The 23,318-nt window shown below is 44.1% G+C and overlaps 1 protein-coding gene across 2 annotated transcripts in view; it reads left to right on the forward strand.

Annotated features, from left to right (window-relative positions):
• AFF2 (ALF transcription elongation factor 2) overlaps positions 1 to 18,404 on the forward strand; it is a 351,165-nt gene extending 332,761 nt beyond the window's left edge. For both annotated transcript variants that reach the window (XM_056360134.1, XM_056360135.1), the window contains exons 20-21: positions 4,074 to 4,288; positions 8,786 to 18,404. In XM_056360134.1, the coding sequence (XP_056216109.1) occupies positions 4,074 to 4,288; positions 8,786 to 8,907 (337 nt within the window). In that variant the 3' untranslated portion in view covers positions 8,908 to 18,404. The remainder of the gene's footprint in view (positions 1 to 4,073; positions 4,289 to 8,785) is intronic.
• Positions 18,405 to 23,318: the final 4,914 nt, after the last annotated feature.

Consider the following 23,318-nt stretch of genomic DNA (forward strand, 5'->3'; position numbering starts at 1 on the left):
TTCCATGATGCTGATATCTCGCCTGTCTCCTGGTGGCCCTAAAGATTGTCGTGGGCCTGGTGCTGCCACTGGCAGTGTGTGCTCTGACTTCCCCAGGGCTACTCACTCTGCAGTTTCCTCTTATTCCCCTGCAATTTTGCACCAGATGGGAAGAGAGGTTGCACACCACAGAGCAGAGACCAAACACCATCAGGGTATGGCACCACTGGAGACAGATCAGCAGCCTGGTTCAGAAAGAGGAGACAGCAGGATATTCTTAATTTATTTATTTTTTAACAAAGTAAAACTTATCCATTGCCATGAAGTGCAGTCTGCTCAGGATCTCAAATCATTCAAAAATCTCAGCTTGGCTTACTGGAATTTCTGCCCACTTTTGTTTGAAAGGCTTGTGAACCTCTACAAAGTTGGCCTGAGTTCCAGGCTGGCAATGAAACAAATTTTCCCTGGTTTCATTACAGAAATGTTTCCCACCTCTAGTGACAGAAAGCACAAAATAGAGAGATTTAATAGACTCACCACAGTAATAATGGCTGTGCACAACAGGGTAAATCCAATGAACAATGTGCTTTATTTGGCAGAAGTGCGTCAGCTTGTTCTAAGTGGCTCTAACAAAATACTCCTGGTCTCCTCAGATACTTATGATTTTTAACTGCTCCCAGACCTAATCTAGTATAGTTCAGCTCTTCTGTGTATTAAAGATGCTGTGGCATGTCAAGTAACCAGGATGTTTTGAGACTTAAAGAGCTTGTGCTGTAGGATATGCTTAAACTATAACACATAAGCAGTGTAAAATGCTACTAGCTGCTGAATTAACGTGGTTCTAGTTCTGGGAAAGAAATGTATCACAAGAGCCTGTTGTTGAGCACAGGTAACAGCAGAGCACTGCTGGAAAATCTGCAGCAAAAGCTGTTGCCGTAAATGCCTTCCAGCCAAGGCTGTGCCACTGTGGCAGCCTGTCCCACAGCACCTGCAAGGTATCAGCACAGCAGGTCTGCGCCCAGCCTTCATGCTCAGGACCATTGACAGTTGCTTCTAAAGCCAAGAGGAGGAGCCTTTCTATCCTGGGGTTTGAATCAAGCCCATAGTGAGTCAGAGTGAGCTTGATGCTTTTGCACAGCATGAGGCACCAGTGGCTGCCTGTTAAGAGAGGGATTGCAACATCCCTGTCTGCAGAGTTTTGCTGTCTTTGCTTCATGCGGAGAGTGCCTGGAGCGTCTCGGCCCTGTGTTTCAAATGTATTCCACAGCAAGTCGAATGCATTTGTTTAGGTAAGTGGTTCCAAATGGGAGCAAGAGAGGGATTTTTGGAACCCTTAATCTTGTTCATTGAAACAAATTCATCACAGAAACATGACGGGATGACTCGCACAACTGGAATGCTACAGTGCATGACTATAAACTCTTCAGAAAAGATAGGTAGGTAAGGAGAGGCGGTGGGGTAGCCCTGCATACTGGGGGGTGTTTTGATTGTCTAGAACTTAATGCTGGTGATGATAGGGTTGAGCGTTTATTGGTAAGAATCAGGGGAAGGCCCACAAGGCAGATATCATGGTGGGAATCTGTTACAGGCCACCTAACCAGGATGAACAGGCAGACAAAACACTCTACAAGCAGCTGGGAGAAGTCTCACAATTGCTAGCCCATGTTCTCGTTGGGGACTTCACCCTACCGGGTGCCTGCTGGACACACCGCACAGGGGGGGGAAGCAGCCCAGGAGGTTCCTGCAGTGTGTGGCACTGACCTTCCTGGCACAGCGGGGCAGGGAGCCGGCCGGGGGGATGCCCCGCGGCGCCGGCTGCTTACAGACTGGGAAGGGCTGGAGGGGGATGTGGTGGTCAGAGGCCGCCTTGGGCACAGCGGTCACAAAGTGATCGTTCTCCATTCCTGGGGCAGTAAGGAGGGGGTCAGCAGGACGGCTGCCTCGGGCTTCCAGAGGGCGGACTTTGGCCTGGTTAGGAGCCTGGTCGACAGAGTCCCTTGGGAGGCAGCCCTCAAGGGCCAAGGGCTCCAGGGAGGCTGGACGTTCCTCAAGAAGGAAATCTGAAAGGAGCAGGGGCAGGTTACCCCTGTGTGCCGAAAGACGGGCCGGCGGGGAGAAGACCGGCCTGGCTGAGCAGAGCTTTGGCTGGAACTCAGGGGGAAAAGGAGAGTTTGCCACCTTTGCAAGAAGGGGCAGCAGCTCTGGAGGACTACAGGGATGTAGTGAGATTATGCAGAGGGAAAACGAGAAGGGACAAAGCCCAACTAGAACTGAATGTGGCTACTGCTCCAAGACAGTAATAAACATCTCTATAAACACATTGGCAGTGAAAGGAGGGCTAAGGAGAATCTCCATCCTTTATTGGATGTGGAGGGAAACGTAGTGACAACGGCTGAGGAAAAGCCTGGGGCACTTCATGCTTTCTTTGCCTCAGGCTTCAACAGCAAGATCCGTTGTTCCCCAGGTGCGCAGCCCCCTGGGCTGGAAGAAAGGGATGGGGAGCAGAATGGAGCCCCCATAATCCAAGGGGAAATGGTCAGCAACCTGCTAAACCAAGTCTACAGGGCAGATGGGATCCACCGCGGGGTACTGGGGGAGCTGGTGGAAGTGCTCACCGAGCCACTCTCCATCAACCAGCAGCCCTGGCCAACCGGGAAGGTCCCAGCTGACTGGAAGTCAGCAAATGTGGCACCCACCTACCAGAAGGGCGGGGAGGAGGATCCGGGGAACTACAGGCCTGTCAGCGTGACCTCGGTGCTGGGGAAGGTTCTGGAGCAGATCATCCTGAGTGCCGTCACACGGCACGTGCAGGACAATGGGGGCTCAGGCCCAGCCAGCGTGGGGTTATGGAAGGCAGGTCCTGCCTGACGAACCACATCTCCTTGTGTGACAAGGTGACCTGCCTCGTGGCTGAGGGAAAGGCTGTGGCTGGTGTCTGCCTGGGCCTTAGCGAAGCCTTTGGCACCGTCTCCCGCAGCATCTCCCGGAGACACCGGCTGCCCGTGGCCGGGGCGGGTGTGCTCTGCGCTGGGCTAAGAGCTGGCTGGGCGGCCGGGCAGAGCGTGGTGGGGGATGGGGTGACATCCCGCTGGCGGGGGCACACAGGGTGTCCCCAGGAGCCAGCCCTGTGCCCAGGTGGCCACGGGGGCCAGCAGCAGCCTGGCTGGTGTCAGGAACAGTGTGGCTAGCACTGGAACAGGCTGCCTGGGGAAATGGTTGTCACCATCCCTGGAGGGATTTAAAGACATGTAGATGTGGCACTTAGGGACACAGTTTAGTGGTGGACTTGGCAGTGCTGGGTTAATGGTTGGACTTGGTGATCTTAAAGGTCTTTTCCAACCAAAACAATTCTGTGATTCTATGAATTTTCGAAGGGAATAGCTGTGTATGAGCATTCAGCACTGCACAGCTCTAAACATGGGCTTGCTGTGCTGGCCTCTGCACTCCCTGCAACCAGCAGGCAATTCCTAATTGCTAGTGTTAGAATTACAGGAAAATCTGTATTAGAACATTTGTGCTGCACTAAGTAGGTAACTTAAAACAGTGCTCTGTACAAAAGTGTGTGGATGAACTGTAGGCAATTAGAAACAAATCTCCATAGCCAGTCTTAAAGAATCCTATAGAGATATTCATAATCCTACGGTACCCTCAGCTCCTAATACTGCTTTACGGGGTGCTTTAAGACTTGCACTTTACTTATTGTGGTGACTGTATTTGGAGCAAACTGTCATTGTGGTTTCCACAAAATACTTTGATAATAAGCCAATATTGCACATTGAGTGTTTTCTAACTGCCGTTGCAGCTTCTGGCAGCAGGTAGAAAAATCATTACAGCTATGAGATACTTCTTTCCCTGAAAAATTGCTCTATTTTTATGATAGATTTTTTTTTTTTTTAAATAACAGGTTCGTTTATAGGGAGAATTAAATCCCTTTTTATTTTCAATCATTCCTGGTTTATAAGCTCTCCTTTCTCATAAAACCATACTGCACACTCTCCTCTGCCTGGGGTCTAGAGTTACTTTTTCAAGTGCATTTAGGATGGCAGTGAAGTGGGGTGTGTGAGGGGGACTCACTCTCCCTTTACCTCTCACAGGAGCACAGAAACACCATCACCCATGTCTCTGAGCCCATCCCCCGTTGGCTCTGCTGGAAGCAGCGCGGGCACCACCAGCTCCTCCTCAGCGGGGACCATCACCATCCCTCAGCGCATCCACCACATGGCTGCCAGCCACGTCAACATCACCAACAATGTCCTGCGGAGCTACGAGCACTGGGACATGGCTGACAAGCTGACTAAGGAGAACAAAGGTGCCCAACTCCGCTTCTTTTTTTTCCCCTTTGGCTCATCAGCTTTAGCTTGGTTTCTGTTCTCGTAGGCGTTGTTGGGAATTGGACCCAGAACCACCGTATCTAAGAGCACAACTGTGACAGCTTGAGCAAACAGACCAAATCTGCTTGCTGGTCACTGTAGCCAATGCATATCTTCTCTTGTCAAGCACAGAGGGGGGATGTGTAACACACACTGAACATGGGGTTATCAGAGCAGCTGGCAAATAATTTAGCGAACATGAGCCCCAAGTGATGGGAGCTTTTGAGTCTGCAAATTTGTTCACAGTTTCAGCTTCTCGTAGAGCACCGAGGTTATTTTCAGACTGCTTTGTCAACTGGTTTGACTACTATAACGTTAGCCAGGATAATAAGCAAACGTTAGATGTTATGTTTGCAGGGAGTCCGATTAGGAGATGTCCACTGAAAGCCTTGACCTTGACTCTCCTATGGCTGGATTGCAAATCTGCTTGGCTATTCCTAACAAAATGTAAGTCTTTACCACAGTCATTTAAAAGAAATTTTGCCAAGCAGTTTGTGGCTGTGTTATATTGAGTATAGTGAAGTGGCTGAGATGTTACCAAAGGACAAATTTGGCGTATTGTTGGCCAGCTGTGAACGTCCCCATGATAATGTAATTATTCAGAATCCAGCTTTGGGCTTACACAAATCATTGACAAAGCTTTCTTTGACACTAGAGGTACAGAGACTAACTGGGAAATATTCTCACCGTGAATTGGCTCATTCTCTTAAATTATACTGAGATTTCAGATGGCTGACTTTTCCTGACAAATGTGCTCACTGTATGCAGTTTGATCTTACTCCCATTAATGTCAGTGGCAAATTTCCACTGATTTAGAGAAACTAAGCTTGAGATTTATAGAGTTTTATGTCTGGATGGTGGGTCATAATGATCTATCCCTGGATGAGGAACAATAATAGAAGTTCTGTCCAGTCCTCCCCACTGCTTCTTGTCTTTGTTCGCATTGGTTAATTTAGTAGCAGTACAGTCATTTTGGATTTTTTCCATAGCTGCATCCATTTTCACAAAATGTGAAAGTGATTCCCTGTCAAATGTACTGCAGAATGTTACAGTGGGAATGCAGAAGGATGCCCTGACAGGAGAAAGAGATGGTGATAGTCTTGTAATTAGCCCTGTGTGTTGTGGAGTTGTTAAATGTTCTACTTGGTATTGAATCAAAATAGCTTAGGCATTCAGCCAGCAGACAGAAAATGTACCCAGCCACTGCTGTTATCAGTCCTAGAGCTGGATGAGAAAAAACCTGCTGACTCCCTTTCTGCATTTTCCTCCCTACACTCTTCTTTGTTCTCATTTTGATTTACGATTAAATAAACCCAGTTCAGCAATGCCATATAGGAATGGTCTTTATTCAGATGAGCAGTCCCTTAGTGGGACTGGATGCATGAATAAGGGTTTCTCACATGAACCAGACATCTAGGGTTGTGCCCTGTTCTTGCATATCTTGTTACACAAACTGCAGCCATGTTAGAAGGAATGGAAAGTTTGTGTTACTTCAAATTTCATTTAAGCATTATAAACCATTGGAGAGAGATCAGTTTCATACATGTTATAGCATGTCTGTCTTTACATTTTGTCTGGAAAGATACCTCATTTCTAATTAAGTACTCAATTTAAAGTTCTATGCTGAAACACAATTAAACTGCAAGTTGAAAAATGCGTCGTGTAACAAAAAAGTATGTAAGAACCGCTGTGGTACTCTGCAAATCTTCATCATGTCACGTGATAGATTCCATTTACAGAAGGATATATTTAAGACCTTTGATGTGAAGAATGTTACAGTGTTTCATGAAACCTAGCTGTAATTATTTCAGATGTCATCTGCAGCTCTCAAATAATTCAAAACACCTATGTCTTGCTGGCTGGGACAGGACTTGCCCCTTTCCCAATAGCTATCTCTAATCCACCCTTGCCAGCCGGACCAGCCGTTGCAGTGCCCAAGCTGTGGTACACCAGTGTGCGGACTGTGAGTTCAAAAATCCTCATGAGAGCAAACAAGATATGTGCAAAGCCCAGATTCTGCCATGAGTCCCACATAAAGGAAGATCTCTTGGCCTCTCTGTCAGGGGGTTGGCAGTCAGTTCATCACAAAAAATGAGATTCTTCCCCCTCCGTGCCCTCCCCCCCCGAAATAAGAATGGTCTCAAGAAACAAACAAACAAACACCAGCCCACAAAAAAAACCAAACCACATTTAAGATAAAAATGAATTTTCTTTTTTAAAAAAACAGATCTAGTCACTTTTTTTTTTCAGTCAGCTTGCGTTTTTTCTGTTGTCTTCTGAATCACGAGGTGTGTCTTGCCCAAGAACATATCCCTGATGAGCTAATAGAGATTGGTATAAAAATGTGGGCCCGTGGTTGTAATGTTTATTAGCCTTTACCTCTGGGTCTTATTGCTGTCATAGATGCTTCTTAGGTCATGCCCATGCAGACAGAAGAGATTTCTTCCACGTTGTAGGAGCTGTGCAGCCTCCGCTTGTCCACAGCTGTCAGCTTAGGTTTTGTGCTCCTCTGAGTATGGCTGCATGCTCCCCATTTGGACTTGACTCATGTCCAACTGGCTCAGAGCAGGAGACAGAAGCCTTTCTTGTCAGCCTGACAAAAGATGTGCCATTAAAATAAAAAGGCATAGCAAGAGAGAGAACAACAGAACTGTGAGCCACCAAGCTGATCATGTTTGAAAAGGAAAGTGGGAACATACTGCTGCGTACCTCTGGTTGGGTTTCCCCTGGCTGGTAGAGTTCAGAGCATGTGGGAGAATAGATGGAGTTTGTCATAAACTCTGCATCTGTCACAGGCAGGGCTAAACTGCAGGCTTCCCAAAGCCAGCCCATGGGTTGGTTTGTGTTGGATCACCTGGAGAGCTGTTCACCATTTATAACATCAAACTCTCAGCTAACTTTGCAAAATCAGATTTTTTTTTTAAAGCTTCCAAAGATAGCAGCACTTTTTTTGCTACAGCAGAAAACTCTCAGCTCTGTAGTAACAAAGTCCTATTCTTTCACGTATGAATTTAATAAGTGGCTTCAGCACTTGTAGCTTTTTCAAGAAATGTTGAACTGAAATTGGGCTTTAAGGTGAATTCTCAGTGTTTAAAGCAATTATTATCTATTTGAGCCTAGGATAAGATCTCTAGAATGCAAGCAAGACAGTGCATTATTTCACTTCTAAATGTATTGATTTTATACTGGAGGAGGGCAATAAAAGACAGAGGAAGGAAGATTAAAAGTAACTGCTGGCTGCAGCATCTTAACACGACTGGTGATAGCCCTAAGCTTTCATTCTGCTTGCCTCCAGCCAAATCACTTTGTGCTGTGATACTGCTGTAGCTCCCAAGCTGACCAGGGTCAGGCTGTCAATACTTGGACAGAAAACCTCAAAGCGGCACTTACTTGCTGAAGAAAGTACTGATACTGATTTTGTACCCAGCATCTGCTCTCCCGAACTGCAGCCAATATACTGTTAGCTGGCTGAATGCCATGCGCTGGATTTTAGATAGGGTAAGGGTGTAAGGACTCAGCCGCTGGTTATTGTGATTGTTGGTTGTTATCTGAGCTCTGGGGGGCTTTAGCTGAGAGCGGGCTCCCACTTGCCTAAATATAGTGTCAGTGTTGTCTATGTGGGAATGCCTGTGCACCAGGGAGCAAAAAGACAAGCTGTAGGAGAACAGAGGAAACAATCCGGTTCTCCATTGAAAGCATTTACGAAGGTCTGTTGGCCCTAACAGGGTTAGTTGTTCACCCAGACAGCATCTAACACTTGGCATAAAGTGGTGTGGTGTTTCCTATGTCTCTCTCTTTACTGACCTCCTGTTAACCCTCCCCAGCACCAAATCCCAGTAGCCTTACCCATCTTTTCTTTCCCCTTATAGGTTCCTGTCTCCTAGATGATATTTTCCTGCTGCATTCCCTCTCTCCTATTCCTTCTTCCCTCCCACCCCACACACATCCCCTGGGGCCTGCAGGTGCAGCAGAATGAACAGAAGGCCAAAACTGCTGCAACAGCAGTAACAGAGGTTGGAGGGTGGGGAAAAGAGCAAGCAAGGTCTTCTGCAAGACCCAGACTAGCTCTTCATGCCCAGGAGAGGGTGCAGCATGGAAAAGGAAACGCCACAGTTCACTGCCAGCTATTTAAATCATGCAGTCAGCAAACCTAGGCTCAAAAAAACTGAAAGTGCAGATCGTCAGAGCTAAAGTAAGACCATTGGCAACCACTCTTACTATGTTGTGGTTGACTGCCAACATGGATAATCTAATTTGGTCTGTTTAAATATATTGTTGCCTTTGTTTAACTTCTTTCCTACCAACCATGTGCTCATGTGTGCCACATCCTGAGAACTCACTAATTGCACTGCTGCTACTGAGTGGGAAATCATGGTAATACCCGTATTTCTGTACCATTGCCTGAAACAGTGACTTCTGTTTCTTGTATATTGCAGAATTCTTTGTAGACCTGGACTCAGTGATGGGACCCTTAACACAACACAGCAGTATGACCAATCTGGTTCGTTATGTTCGCCAAGGACTCCACTGGCTCCGCATTGAGGCTCATTTGTTGTAGTGACTGCTGCCCTGTTCATAACATCCCCATTCTTCTACCTCTACCAGCGCAGAGACGATCACTGGTGGAATTCCACTCATTTTTGGAAGTTTATTCATGTAACTTCATTTTTATTGCCTTTTTTAATATCCTATCTATTGGAAGTAGAAGTCACCATAAATGGAACTTATGACTCAAGAGCAGTATGTGTTGTACCATCTAATCATTTTCGACAATTTTCTATTCCTTGTGTCTCCTGGATCCTGCCATCCTTATGTGCTTTATGGAACGGTACATTCCCTGCAGTATTGTTTTAAGTCCATGCTGCCTTCAAGTGAAAACAAAAAAGCACTTTGAGAAGATACGGATTCCTGAGAAATAGTACAAAGCGTCTTAAATATTTGAGGGTATATATGAGAAGTCCCTTCTGAAATAAATTAGTAGAAGTTATAGCTATTCATTCAAAATCATCTTCTGAACCTGAACCAAGCTTTTCGACGCTTAATTCTGGCATCATTACATGACACAGTACATTCCTAAGATTTCATACTTCCTATAGGCTTAATCTCTAAAAGAGAACATTGACTGTATTACAGGTACATAATGTAAGATCACCAAAGGTGTTAAGAGGTAAAAGGTTGAAGGAATGCCTCATTAAAGAGCGATGACACTATGCAATGAGGTTTTCATATTCCATTCTTCCTGTTTATTGTTGGCTTAATTTCAGCAGGCAGCAGAATTTATTGCAGTTTTTAGGCAATTTCAAAATATTAGCTTTCATAGTCTTATCTACCATTCCTATACTAAATCTGTGAATTTTATTTCAGTTTTACTGTTTAGTCTGAAACAAATACTCATCCAAGAATTTTCTTCATAGAACAATCTCTCCTTGCATAGTGACTCAGTGAAAGCAGATTTTAACAGGACCGCTACACTCTAAGCATTGATATTGTATGTAAAAGTCCATTAATAAGTGTATGCAGATTCTTCATGAAACTCTCTAGTTTAACTAACCAGCTACTGTTGAAACATTATAATTCCATGTGGCATCAATTTTCACCTGTTTTGTTCATTTCAGAGCATTAGAAACAAACAGTATTATCTTGCTATCTTGAAAACAATGTCAAATTAAATAAAATCACCAGATTTACCCAAAAGCAATATAACATTTGTTTAATAATGGCCATGAATTCTTCAGTCAGATTACCTATTTTCCAAGCTCTGCATCTGTTTACCCATGCTGTCATGTTTTGGACCATTCCTTTAATGCGTGAATAATAATGAGACAATTCAGATAGAATTTCAAAGCAATTGTGAATAAATTACACCATTTCACATTTGCTCTTTCCTCTTCTTTTTTTCCCCAGTTATAAACTGCACTGCTCTTCTGGTGCCACTGCAAGAAGCGCTGGTGCATGAAACAAAACAAAATGAATTTATATCAATAATTCACAAGACTTTAAATGGTCTCATCTCATTCTTGATATAACGCCTGCATACCTTACTGAACTGTAAATTCCATTTCTATAAACAGAAAATGCTCATAGCAATGTAAATATTATTCTGTCTCATCTCATTGAAATAATACAATATGTGTATTAAATGCCATCCAGATATTAGTTAATTGCAATTACCTTCTGCTATATAAACTTGTATATCCTTTAATCTGGTGAGTTATTGGATTCTACTCACTGGGTTGTGACCAGACAAATAGAACAAATTTGCATTTAAAAGGTTCAGACTGTTACAATTTTTAGAGCAGGCCTTGGATATTGGCAATAAGAGCAGTTTAAGGACTCTGCCCAATGCACATTTCAGACAAACATTACTGTTGCTGTTGTATATTAGCTCCCTGTAGTACTACCTTTTCTTAAAAAACAGTAATTCCTAATATTTCTTTCCACAAAACTGTATTGTAAATGTAGCCAAGGTGTGTCATTAGAGAAATCATCCAGTTAGGTTGTCTGCAAAGGACATTTGCAGAATATGCACATCCTATATTATCTGCAGGTTCCTGCTCCTGAAGTGGTCAATACACTCTCATCTGTTCTCTGAGGGTTTCGGTAACGTGGCTGAAACGTGAACCTGACCACATTTGTCACGATCATTCTGGCCCCAGTAGCTAATGAACAAAACCACAACAGTGAGAACTCTTCAGAAATGTAGATGAAAGGTGGTTGTTGACAACACCTGAAGTATTTTTTTTTTATTTTTTTTAATAGGGTGGATACTTGAGATGAAGTGGTATTGGGGTGGTTTTGTCATAAGCCAGTTTTCCATTCTTTTTGCAAGATCTCACTAATGAGATTCAGTAACTATTTAGTCTAATTAAAGTGCATTGTCGTCACTTGTTCCTTTAATGTAGACTGAAATCCTAGACTTCCATGCATTTATGAAGGATAGCGTCTTGAAATACAATCTTCAGACGTAAGACTGTTTAAAGAGTTAACTGCAGCTACTCGGTAAAGACAGTGTGTTATCTTTCCCCTGTTGTTTGCAGTAAACAGACACCTATCTCTAAATTTACCCCAAGTTCACAATCTTTTGCTTAAACAGCTTAAGGAGTTAGCCCACCTGATTTTGTATCCCGTGACTTAGTTTGAAATGTATGCTGAATCAATGGCATGATTATAATAAGTCCAGCAGTCAAATCTAGCATCACAAGCCAACTTACTATTTAGCCATCCTGTTTCAAAAGCAGCTTAGAAACAAATTAAATATGGGGAGTGAATTGCTGTCTTATCCCTGGGGATGATGCTTCTTTTGGGTTAGTTATTAAGGATTATTGCACTTTTACAGGCACTATATTCATCTCATTTCAAATGCCAACATGTCATCTTCATGGAATCATTTTACCCCTTAAAATATTACTTCCAGAGGAGTTAATCAAATGAGATTGTTTCTTTGTTTCAATCCATGGGGAAGCAGCATGTGTTTGCTTGGGCATTTGCTATATCTGCTGTAAACACTGCCTACTTCAGGCATTCAAACTCATGAACCAAGCACCAAAATTTACAAGATTGGCTTGAGATCATGGGATTTTTTGTTTAAATAAACCTTTTTGGTTTTGGTATTGCCTTCTGGATACTGAGCTTTGAGACTGATTTCACGACATGATTTCAGGCATTTTTCAAGCATGCTGAGGGCCAGAAATGACACATTTGTTTTTAATAGCGATAAATTGGGACAGTGATGTAATCTCTTGATTTCTGCAGCTGGGGTTTAAGAAGGACACCAAGCTTCAGAAAAAATTGCCAGAGCTGACAAGACTGTCATTTGTGTCCCATGCTTCAGGAGCAATATCAATAGTTCAGCGGTGAAAGGAGCGTGCCAGTAAAGGGCTAAAAAGAAGCATTTGGGAGCTCCGTTGGCATGAGATCCAAGGGCAGCAAAGTCCTCAGTGCTCAAGTGAAGCATTTACATAGCACTTAACCTCCATGTCAAGAGCTGCAGCAGGTCTTAAGTGAAGTATTTGACAAGGTGCAGGCAGAATATGCTGCTCTGAGTGCAATGAGTATCTCTAGCCATGTGATGTGTGTTGGGTCCTTGAGAGCAGGGATCAGAGGCAGAGCCTGAGATGCTGTTTCCCGTATGGACCATGTTCCCCTAGGCAATATCCCACTGGTCACGGATCTCAGCCATGCTCCTTCGGCTCCTTTCAAAGGACAAATTGCCCTTCCCACACTTAGCAAGCTAACAGTGTAAATGGTTCACGCTGAGCTTGAATAGCTGGGTTTGGCCCAGTATTTGTGCTTTTTATTTTATTTTATTTCATTTTGTCTTATCCTTTTTTTTTAAAGTCATTCTGGTTTAGTTTACAGCCTTTTTGTTGATAGTGTTAGTGGCAACTTTCACAGCTTGCTTCTTATAGCTCAATTTCACTTTTGCTTACATGGTCTTTGGACTTTTAACCATTTACATAGTCTCTCTGTGAATATATTGTCTAATTTATAAATTATCTCCTTTGAAAGACAGGGACAGGTCTGTTGATATCAGTGTGGGGTTCTTTTAAGAATAAAGATGGAGATCGTCATTCCTCCTAAAGAAACAAAATCTGAGAAACTGAATCTGGACCTTAATTTCTACGCTTTTTTAATTTCACAGATTTTATGTTGTTCTTCCATTATAGCAGTTTAGATTCACTGACAAGTTTTTAGGTACTTTGGAAGAAATGTTTTCATTGTAATTTTATCAGTATTTAATGCTGTCTAAATCAAATTATTAGTTTTGTGAGTGCAAGTTAAAAGACAGCAAAAATCGGGCTGGTAAGGATTCTGACTTAGGTATTAATATACTTGTTTGCTTTGAGTTCAGGAGAAACTCCAGTACGCACAGTACTGAAGCGACTGTGTCTGTGTCTGTGTGTGTACACATACACACTCACACACGTATGGATTTGGATGTGGATTTGCAGCAGAAAGTCCTTGGTCATTACTTCATAGCACAGGAAAAAGAGATGCAATAGCCATGAAGGGAAAACACTCTTACCACTGCCGAGTGGCAGCAGAATTATTAACGTGTTGCTCTGTAGTTTGTGTATAGTCCTGTTTGCGTCTGTTGTCTCCTTGCAGGCAATGAACGCATGGCAGAAAATAGAAACATCTCTGTCATCTTGGTCCTGTGGTCCCTGAAGTCAGTGTCAAAACTGAATGTGGTGTCAACGTATTATTTTTCAGAAGGTTGTCATTTGCAATAGACCAGTGTCTTGAAGTTTTGAGAAAGGCAAAATATGTCACAAGTCACCAAAGAAAATTAATTTGTCATTTTGAAGCAAGTGTAGAAATGCGCTGCACGTGGGCAGGCCCGCTGGCTGAGGTGCCATTGCAAAGGGCCTTTGCCTCTCGCAGCATCTCTCTGACCTCACCGGAGTGCGCTGGGAGAGAGGCAGAGGGGATGAGGATGAGAAGCCAGTCCACTGTCCTTAAGACATCTTCAAGCTTTACTTTACATATTGTTTTATAAACACAAATAAACCAAGTCTTCTTAATGTTGGGAGGGCTCAGTTCCTCTGTTTCTAATACTCCTCCTGGACTTCCATGATATAGCCAGACAGTGATACGTATCACTCGGTAATAGTGACATATTTTAGACATATCACTTGAATCTCGTAGCCTACATGTATAGGCTAAAAGCTCAGTTAGGCTCTCCATTATCGAAACCCCTCTGCTACTGAATGCAAAACATTCCTGCCTGACTTACAGAGTAGCCGTCTTCTCTACAGTGTTCCTGTCAGACCTGCCTTTCTGATGGACTTGGTAGCTTTACTTCAGCCATCCTGTGTCAAAGATGTTTTGGCTATTTCTTTTGTCTTCCAAGATCAGTGATTCTGATCATCTCACACCAGTTTAAACCCATGGTGGTAGTTGTTGAAGTCAGAAGAGATTGAGTTCAGATCTTGTGTATATCCAGGGGGATCCTGTGGCTCTGCAGATAGAAATGAGAGGAAAATCAGGTGCAGATGAGTTACTGCCTAAAGCTGGTGTCGGGTGAGAATCGCACCTGGCCTCATCAGGAGGCACTTCAACAGAGTTACTATGAAGATAAGCTGTGCCAAGAACCACGGGGTATGTAGCAACATCTCAGGCAGCTCATTGACACTGTAATCATCTTAGGCAACAGTAAAGATGTGAAGAGTGTTTTAAAGAAACTGGGGCAAGTTGGTGTGGTCTGGCATTATGAATTTAACCTGAGTGTGCTTCTGGGGAAAGGGGATTCATTACTGTTGAATTACTGTCATTCATTATGTCCCGCCAAATAACACCTATACCATGGTATCCTACAGAATCCGAATATGGCACCATCCCATCTGATTCCTTTCTCCACCTCAGGGTGCCACCACATGTTGCAAAGAGCTAATGCTTGTCACTGCCCTGAAGTCACCATGCAGTTAAAACATTTTTCCCTTACAACTGCAGCAAGGACCAAGGCCAGGGACCCAGCAGCCAGCTCAAGTAGCGATGTGTGTACTCAGTGCTTTGGAGAGCAGCCGCAGAAAAGACCTGACCTTGCCTACCACAGAGCTCCCTGAGCCCTCAGCTTGCTCATGGTGTTGGACTACTACAGGTCTGCACAGTGTGAATCCCCATATAGCCCTGGCCACGGTATTGGTGTGCAGGAACGTGTTGGGGGACCAGTGCTGTGCCCAACAGGGCTGAGGGACCCCAGCCCCACTGCCTGGGTACAGCAGAGCTAAAGACCTAAAACCAAGGTCTTGGTCCTCTACGGCTGCAGGTGGGACTTGGATTTGAGCACTCACTTTTACTTGCACTGCACCTGGAAACACCAAATGAGCTGACAGAAGTGGTGCATGCAGTAACATCATAAACCTAAGGCAATATTCACTGTATGCAGAATTGCATTTTCAGTTGTAGTGTCCACAGGACCACTCGTGCTTAGAGGACTCTAGCTGAGTCCTACTGATGCCAGTGGTAAAAGCCATGTGAGTGGATGATGCGGCTGTTTGAGACTTGTTTTCTTCTTTGATTTTAACTGAGTTCCCTGCTATGCAAGTTCTGTAAGCTCTCTTTGCTGGATATAAGTTTACTCACAGTTGTGTGTCACCCTGTTGAAATTCCATTGAAAAACCCATCAAGCAGAGATAGCCCTAATTTCTACTCAGTTATTTTCTTCTCTGAATTAGAAGGAAAGTCAGATTCTGAGGTGAATTTCATTGTTTTAATGGACAAGAGTAACTGCAATGGACCAAACTTTGGGCTAAGCAAGTGTAAAGTAACTTAGCTCAGCTTGTGGAATTCATGGGACCAAATTCTGCTGTCATATGGCAATCATGCAAGTCTTATGGAGCTTGCTGAGCACCGTTTATCAAAGGAGAAGCTAGTTAACAAGACTGGCATAGCATTACTGGAGTTCAGTTGATTGGGCCAGAACTTCAGTTGCATTAACCCAATTAATTCAATGGAATTACACCGATATTTGTTCTGGCTGGGCATGCACCCCACTGAAATTATTTCAAGGTCTCTGGACTAGTGCTGGAATAATTGCAAACTTGCTCTTCAACCAGACCATATGTTGACTCAGCCCTTGCTCAGGGAAACCACCACTGACTTCAGTGACAAATAACGTGGAGTTACGGACATGAAGAAGCCTTGACCCACTGGCAGGAGGCATTTACCCTTGAATTTATGAATGAACTGAACAGCGGATAGCAACACACATGCTTTATTTATGACAGAGGTAGAGTGCAAGTTCCTCAGCTGGTGTAAACTGATACAGGAGTACTGATATCAGTGGAGTTAATCCAATATGCACACATGGAGGAGTAAACCCTCTAACCCCAAACTAATTTTTGCCAATATATCTCTATGCAGATAAACTCCCAAAGCTTTTTTCATCATGCCTTTTTTACTGATCGCGCCAACGAAACGATTAATGTACCATAATCCTTGTCTGTAAGGAAATATAGTACTTTGCAAAGCTATGCAGTATAGAGCACATCATAAAACTGCTTTAGACCACACAGTCTGGAAAAGTGTTGTCAGAAATGAGACTAACAGCGCAGCTTTTTATCTGATGTCGATTACACTTTCACCTTGCACTTCCACCACTGAGAGCTTTACCTGTGGACTGAATGACGGTTATACGTTTCTGATGACTGTGGGCCAAAGCTTCAGCTGATGTGCCTTTAAGTAGCTCCATAGATGTCAGTACTGATTTACACCAGCTGAAAAACTAGTCCTCTCCCTTTTCATACTGTGCTGTATGCCCTAATACAACTTTATAAACACATACTAAAGCTGAGTATATATTGAACTGTTCTGGTTCAGCACCAGACAATACCCGCTAAAAGAACTGGAGGGTGATTTCTGCCTGCCATCTAGGCTTGCATATGTTTTGGTTTTAACTAAAAGGCATGTTGCAATTTCATTACCTCTGAGTTTAAATATTTACTGGCATCAGCTTGCACAGAAAAATGGCAAATAAATTCAGACGTGTCATAAATGCTCTCAGTCTAGAGATGGAGTCTGTTACTTTAGTTCAAAGACATTGCAGCGGGCTAAAGTGGTTTTTCTAAGCCAAATGTTTTTTGTACATTTAAAAGTCACGGCAAATATTTATCTAGGCCCGATTCTGCCATTCTTCCCCTGAGCACCCTAATTGGCAGGTTGCTCCACTGAAGTCCACAGGAGTAACTGTAAATTAGTGCTCAGCACACAGATTGCAGAATCAGGCACCGAATATGTTAGGTTGATGCAATCAGGAGTTTAATTTTAGCCATATGTATCATTTGAGGACGTTTCAAAATTATGTACCTTTTATCCAAGCTGACAGTCCTTGTAATTCCATGAAAAATTGTATAATTTATTCCTGTCTGTATTTTTGACATCTCTGGATTGCATATCTTCTACTGAATCTTAAATGCTGTTTTTTTAAAACCCGCATTCGAAAGGTCTAGGCCATATCATTACAGAATATGAAAACGAGTCGAAAGATCTGGTTATTTTTTGCTTTGGTTTTAAGCTCTCCTTTGATTTGTGTTTTGACTTTGGCTGTGGTACTCCTGGTATTTTAAAAATGGCTCAATTCAATTTGCGTTACTTCCTGTCTTCTGGGGGGAAAAAAAACAAACAAACAACAAAAAAGAAAAAAAAAACTAAATACAACTAAGGTTTAGGAAAAGTAATCCTGGCAAACTCAGTGGATGTTTTCTCTTTCTAGTTGTCTTGGTTTCTTAACCTAGCCATGTGGGGAGTAGTCTAGTATGCGCGTTCTCTTGCCCACCATTTCTGGCTGTTCTGGCAAATGCTACTTTTTCCTTTTGCTCCCCCCACCCCCCATTTGTGTGTGTGTGTGCGTGTGCGCATGTATAATCAACCAAAATATCAGGAAAATTTATATATGCTTTCTTCTGGCTCCTGGAAATAGAGCAACATTATGACCTTACGGTCTTCCAGCAAAAGTCAGATTTAATTTCTGCATTGCAGTGCAACTGAATTAGCTATTGGAATTAGATTATGGTTTACTAAATGGCCCTTTACCTTACATTCTTACTTTTTATTTACTATTGAAGTACCCTTTTTTTCCTCATGTGTGCAGATATCATATCAATAATCATTGCAATTCCACAAAGTGTCTTTGTTCTGAACAAGCATGTTATTCTTGTAAAGTTTTAAGTATAAGTTAAGATGTTTTGTACAGACCAAGGTAACTGTTAAAATGTCAAGCAATTACTGAAATGTTGTATAGTTATAAAAGTTTGATTTCTTTTGCTTTATATGTATAAAATTGTATCTTGCCTGTTTTGCTTTGTATTTCCAGCGTGTTGCACAATTACGCATTTTGTTTACATTTGTTCCTTCTTCAGAAAAAAAGAAATAACAGTAATACTTTATGTACAAACATTTTAAATGTACTTTTGTTGTTTTTAAACACAATGTCTCTGTATAAATAATATTGGTTGAACTGGTACATTTGTGTCTCTCATAGAGGGATTAATTATACTGCCAGTGCATTGAATTATTTAAAAAAAAAGGTAAAATAAAATTTTTATGAAAATGTAACCCATTTTATCACTATAAATTATTCTGTCTTCTGCTATTTTCTCATTCCCCTCCCAAGATACAGTAAGTATGGTACAGTAAGTACTGTTTGTGGGAGAGCTGTCATTGGTTTTAATTTTTAATCAATGTGTTTGTGTCATTGTGGAGACTTAAAACGACTTGATGTTAGAAAATAACGTAGCGCTGATACCAGCTGTGAGGTAACAGGATCAATAGTGTGTTTTCCCCATCCCCGAGGGGCCTCAGCTGCAAGTCGGCAGCCTAAATCCTGTCTGTCCCAAACCCAACCTAAAGAGCAAAGGAGCCAGGCTTCAAAGGCAGGATTTTTTTGGTTGCTGGCTGACAAGCAGCCCAAGGCTCCAGCGTGACTAAAGTGGTGCAATTCAGCGTGCTGACCCTCTGCACAGGGGTGCATTTCTTCCCAGGGGCTTCCCGGGATGACAAAACTAGAAACGCCAGGTTTTATATCATCATTGCAGAAATAGCTCTAAGAGCCTGTGCCAAGAATACCAGCTCAAAAGAGATGTAAAAAGCTCTCAAGAGATGCGAAGCAGCATGTGATGTGGCTGCCCAGCGCCGGGCTGAGTGCTCGGTGCTGCTGAGCGTGGAGCAAGTGAGGTCAAACCGCCCGCCGGGGAGGGACGCACTGCCGCGCTCCCGACACAAAGTCCAGCTCGGGCCGCTGTCTCTGAGCAAAAGAAGCCGTCACTGCGGTTTGCTGTCCAGCCCCTCGCACTTACGTTTCTGCTTAAAACCTTTTCACCTTCATCTGGCGGATTGGGAGCTCTGGAGGCGCAGCAGGAAGGCAGGGCCAGGGGGCAGCTGGCGGGGATGTCTCAGCCCATCGGTGCCGGGGAGGGGGGGCGGTGAGCCCAGGATGCAGATGGTGTTGCAGAAGGATGCTCTGAGAGACGTACCAGTAGCCGTTGGGCTGCGTTTAAGGCTGACCATTTATCGTAATGGCCTCCTTAAACAAAGGGCCAGTCGCCGATATCCTCCAGTTCTCTGCACTGCTCTGATCCCATGGAGCTGCTTAAAGCTGTCCGGTCCAACGAGGCTGTGGCTTTTCCAGTGTCCCTCATCCTGTTTGTGTAAATAGTTACATGTGAAGAACATGCTAGAGCCCCAGCCCTTCTTAGCAATGTGTCACTTCAGAAGAAAAGCTGGAAAGGGGCGTTTGGAGCTTATTGTGTATCACATGTGCCCATTTTGCATTCAAGGAACCAGAAAACATCCTCTCTGAATATCTCAGACATCTTTTGGGTCAGTGGGAGGGAGGACAGGTCTGTTGCTGCCTGCACCATTCATTCCCCGAGTCCTCACCATCCTCTGGGTGTGCCCAGAAACCAGTTTGAAGCTTGACTTCAGATAGGCAGCTCATGTCGTTCCCTGCATATGTAACCTTGTAATTGGCTGTGAAGTGTTCTGTGATCCTGCCTATGAATGATGAATGGCTCCACATAAACCTGTGCTACACAGCACTGTTAGTGTGACTCCAAAACTCGGAAAAAAAGCCCTCTGGAAAAAAAAAAAAAAAAAAAAAAGAATTATTCATATAGCCAGTACGGGGGATTCCCACAGTAGCAAAAGCTGCTGGCCTGCTGGATGCTGAGATGCTACAGGGAGAATTGCCTCCTCCGAACACAGCAATGACAGAGGTAATGGAAGGTGGGCATTTGGCTGCTTATTTTCCTACACAATTTCACCACCTCAGGCAAGGTACTGTGTGCCCTTTTCCCCAGCCAGGGAGACATCATCCCTTCCTCCCTGGTTGCGTGGAGCTGAGGCACTGGAGTAGGATGTTGGTAAGAGCTATGCAAGGCTCGAGAGAGATGGAAGCACTACAATTGCTCAGCCAGCTAAGATGATTTAACTGCACGACTCCCTCAGGAATTAATTTGGCCCATGACAAGCTGCTCTAGACCACGGGATGTTTGGTTGCCAGCATGAAAGACGTAGAGGTTGTGAAGCCTTATTTATATCTGAAAAGTCTGGTTGGAGCTTCCTGCGGCCCATGGAGCTGAGGAGTAGGAAGCACAGCCCAAATCCTTTCGCTAGAAGTCTGAGAGTCTCTTCAATCCCTCCTACGTCGTCCAAAAGGAAAGCAATGCAGTATCAACTCCATGTAATAGAGAGGAATTTCATTTACCAGCTGCATTTCAAAGTGAATTTAGATATCCTTTTATCCCTTTGATTGAAAAAGGCACATGTGCATGGGGAGTTTCAGGGGGTTTTCCCCCCCATCCTCCTCCCACGCAGTTCGAAGGCCTTTATTACAGCTAATGTAAATGTGTTCAGCACACAAACCACATGTGAAGCTAACATTAAACAGAAGTTCGTGCTCATGTGAGCTACAGAATAGTCCCTGTTGATATTTTTAGGCATGTATGTAGACTGGCCTTCTAAAAAAGAGATGTTTTCTCTCTTTAGGGAACCTGTACACCTAGCACACGAAAACAGCTAAACACAAGGAGGAGTTAGTAGGTTAGAGCTCAGGAGCTGTACTTCAGAAGAAAAGAAATTACCTGACAGCATTGGCCTTCCTAAGCCAGAAATATTTGGCAAATTTGGGCACAAACCTTTAGGATCACTTTTCCTTCAGGTTATATGTCATTCATCTGTGAAACCAACTTTGGAGCTGTTCTCAGCTGCTTTCTGGTTACGTGTCTTACGCACGAGTTTGCCCGCTGTCCCTGGGCACCTTGTGTGTTTTGCCAGACTCAGTGATGATTGATTCACAGCTGCTGGCATGCAGCTGCCTGAAAATGCGGTTGCTGGTATTTATAGGATTACATGAAGGTTTGCTCAAGAGTTTACATTTTGAAAAGATAATTTGAGTGAAAAAGTAAAAAAAAAAAACAACCGAAAACCAAACAAACAAAACCCACAAGAGCCACCACTACCACCACCATTTGCTCCCCATCTTTCAGCCAGCTGCAGGCAGATGGGGGTCACCCTTTTGGCTGGGGGGTACTATGGGGAAAGGGTGTGGATGCACATGATGAAGCCACATGAAAAATGCTCCATTTTCCACTTTCTAAGAGAGCTTAGAGAGTCTTGCTGCCCCGGTGCCAGGGTGCCAGCCTCCCTCTGCCCTGCCACCCTCAGTGAAACCGCAGTGCCAGCTGCTCTCTCTGCCTGCCGGCTCTAATCTGCTGTGAGAATGCAGCCCCCCAGTGTTTGCTGTGTTTGAAGGGCAGTTCCCACCTGCAGCAGGGGCTGCTGGAAAATTCTGCATGCCCCCAGTACCCCTTAGTGCTGATCCCAGTCTTTGGGCAGCACTGGGAGCCTTTTTAACTCTCCATTCCAAGGAATGTCAGCCTCACAGTAGTACAGCAGAGAGCAAATACTGCAGCACCTTTTTCTTCCTGTATTTTTTTTCTTTTCTTTTCTTTTCTTTTCTTTTCTTTTCTTTTTTTTCTTTTTGGCAACTCTACATTTGCTGCCTATCAAGCAGGAACTAAATAAAAAGGCTGTTATTGTGCTTCGAGCCATCAATTTAAGAGCAATCACCTATGCGTTCGGGATGTGCTGGCAGGGAATTATCCACAATGAGAAGCTGCTTGCCAATCAGTGTTGTAAAAGCCCCTTGGCTTCAGCTGTACCCAGAAGTGGATGGGACTCATTAAGTGTAGCACTCAGATCTCCCACGCCCGCTATAGTTTGGGAGCTGATTAGCCAAGAGGAGCCTTCTCCAGATGCGTGTCCAGGGCATCCCCGGTGCCCCAGCCCCACACCCAGTAGTGCTGCAGCCCTGAGCTTGGGCTGCTGATCATGAGTGTCATCCTACCACAGCCTGTTTGCCTCCGCAGAGCTGCAATGGAAGGCAGCAGATTTGCTGGGGCAGGAGCACAAAGGTTGCAAAATGTGACCGGGACAGGATGTGTCAGAAGAGCAATATGCCTGGGAAGGTCTGGCGTTGGCGTTGAAGAACCGTGGGGTATCATGAAGGAAATGCTTTCATATGAAATGCTCCACAGCCAAGATGACATGATGTCTCCAGCTTGGAGCAAGCTGCATCAGCAAGCCTTTGCCAGCCCCAGGCAGAGGGATGAGTTTCTCCCTAAGAGCTCCTACATCTGAAGGTTGCTTGGGTGTCCAGAGACTGGCTACAGACCTTTTGGCAGCAGGCTTTTTTCCATGCTACTCATATAAATCCCTTCTTGGCTCCACAGAGCTGGTGTTCGATGGTTCAAGGACAGACCCATATTCCCCAGGCTGCCCTGACGTGACGGTGATGAGGGACTGGCCTCACAGACCATCTAATTAGTTCTGTTCCAAGCAGGAGAGGCCTCCTCCGCTGCACGGCAGGTTGCTCCCTCCTTTGGCAGCAGTGTCCTTGTCACCAATGGCACTGGGACTATGCCAACCCCCTCCAGAGCCGGAGCTGGTGCTGTCCCCACAGGGGCTGTGCTTGTCCCGGCAGCCACTGCCCTGCTGAAGGAATGGGCTCCTTTATCCAGGAAAGGTAGGCTTGAACCAGGACTTACCAGGTGAATTTTAACGACCTGTTGCTATTCAAGAGGTTAAAGTAGATGACCACAATGACTAAAAATCTATTAGTTTATTAATCAAGTCACCTGCTCTCACCACAATGTCTTCTGGAGAGAGACAGAGCCTGGGTCTAAATCCAGGTTATTACACACTGACTTAACCTGTCAAATCCCAGGGTAAGTGAAATGAGATTCACATCTTCAGATTTGTAACACCAGCGTGAAAAACAATGCAGCTGCATTGACTACTCAGGGTTTACACACGTGTAACTATGATTTTGCTGTCAAAACTGGCATCTCCTGTGGTGAACACTGGACTCTCTAGGCCTACAGAAATGTCACCTCCATGTCTCAAGCAGGCATTTCAATCTCAATCATCTCTGTATCAGTCAATGAAAACAGCACATCTATTTTAATAACA

The sequence above is a fragment of the Falco biarmicus genome, chromosome 14, assembly GCF_023638135.1.
Source record: "Falco biarmicus isolate bFalBia1 chromosome 14, bFalBia1.pri, whole genome shotgun sequence".
In the NCBI taxonomy this organism is placed as follows: Eukaryota; Metazoa; Chordata; class Aves; order Falconiformes; family Falconidae; genus Falco; species Falco biarmicus.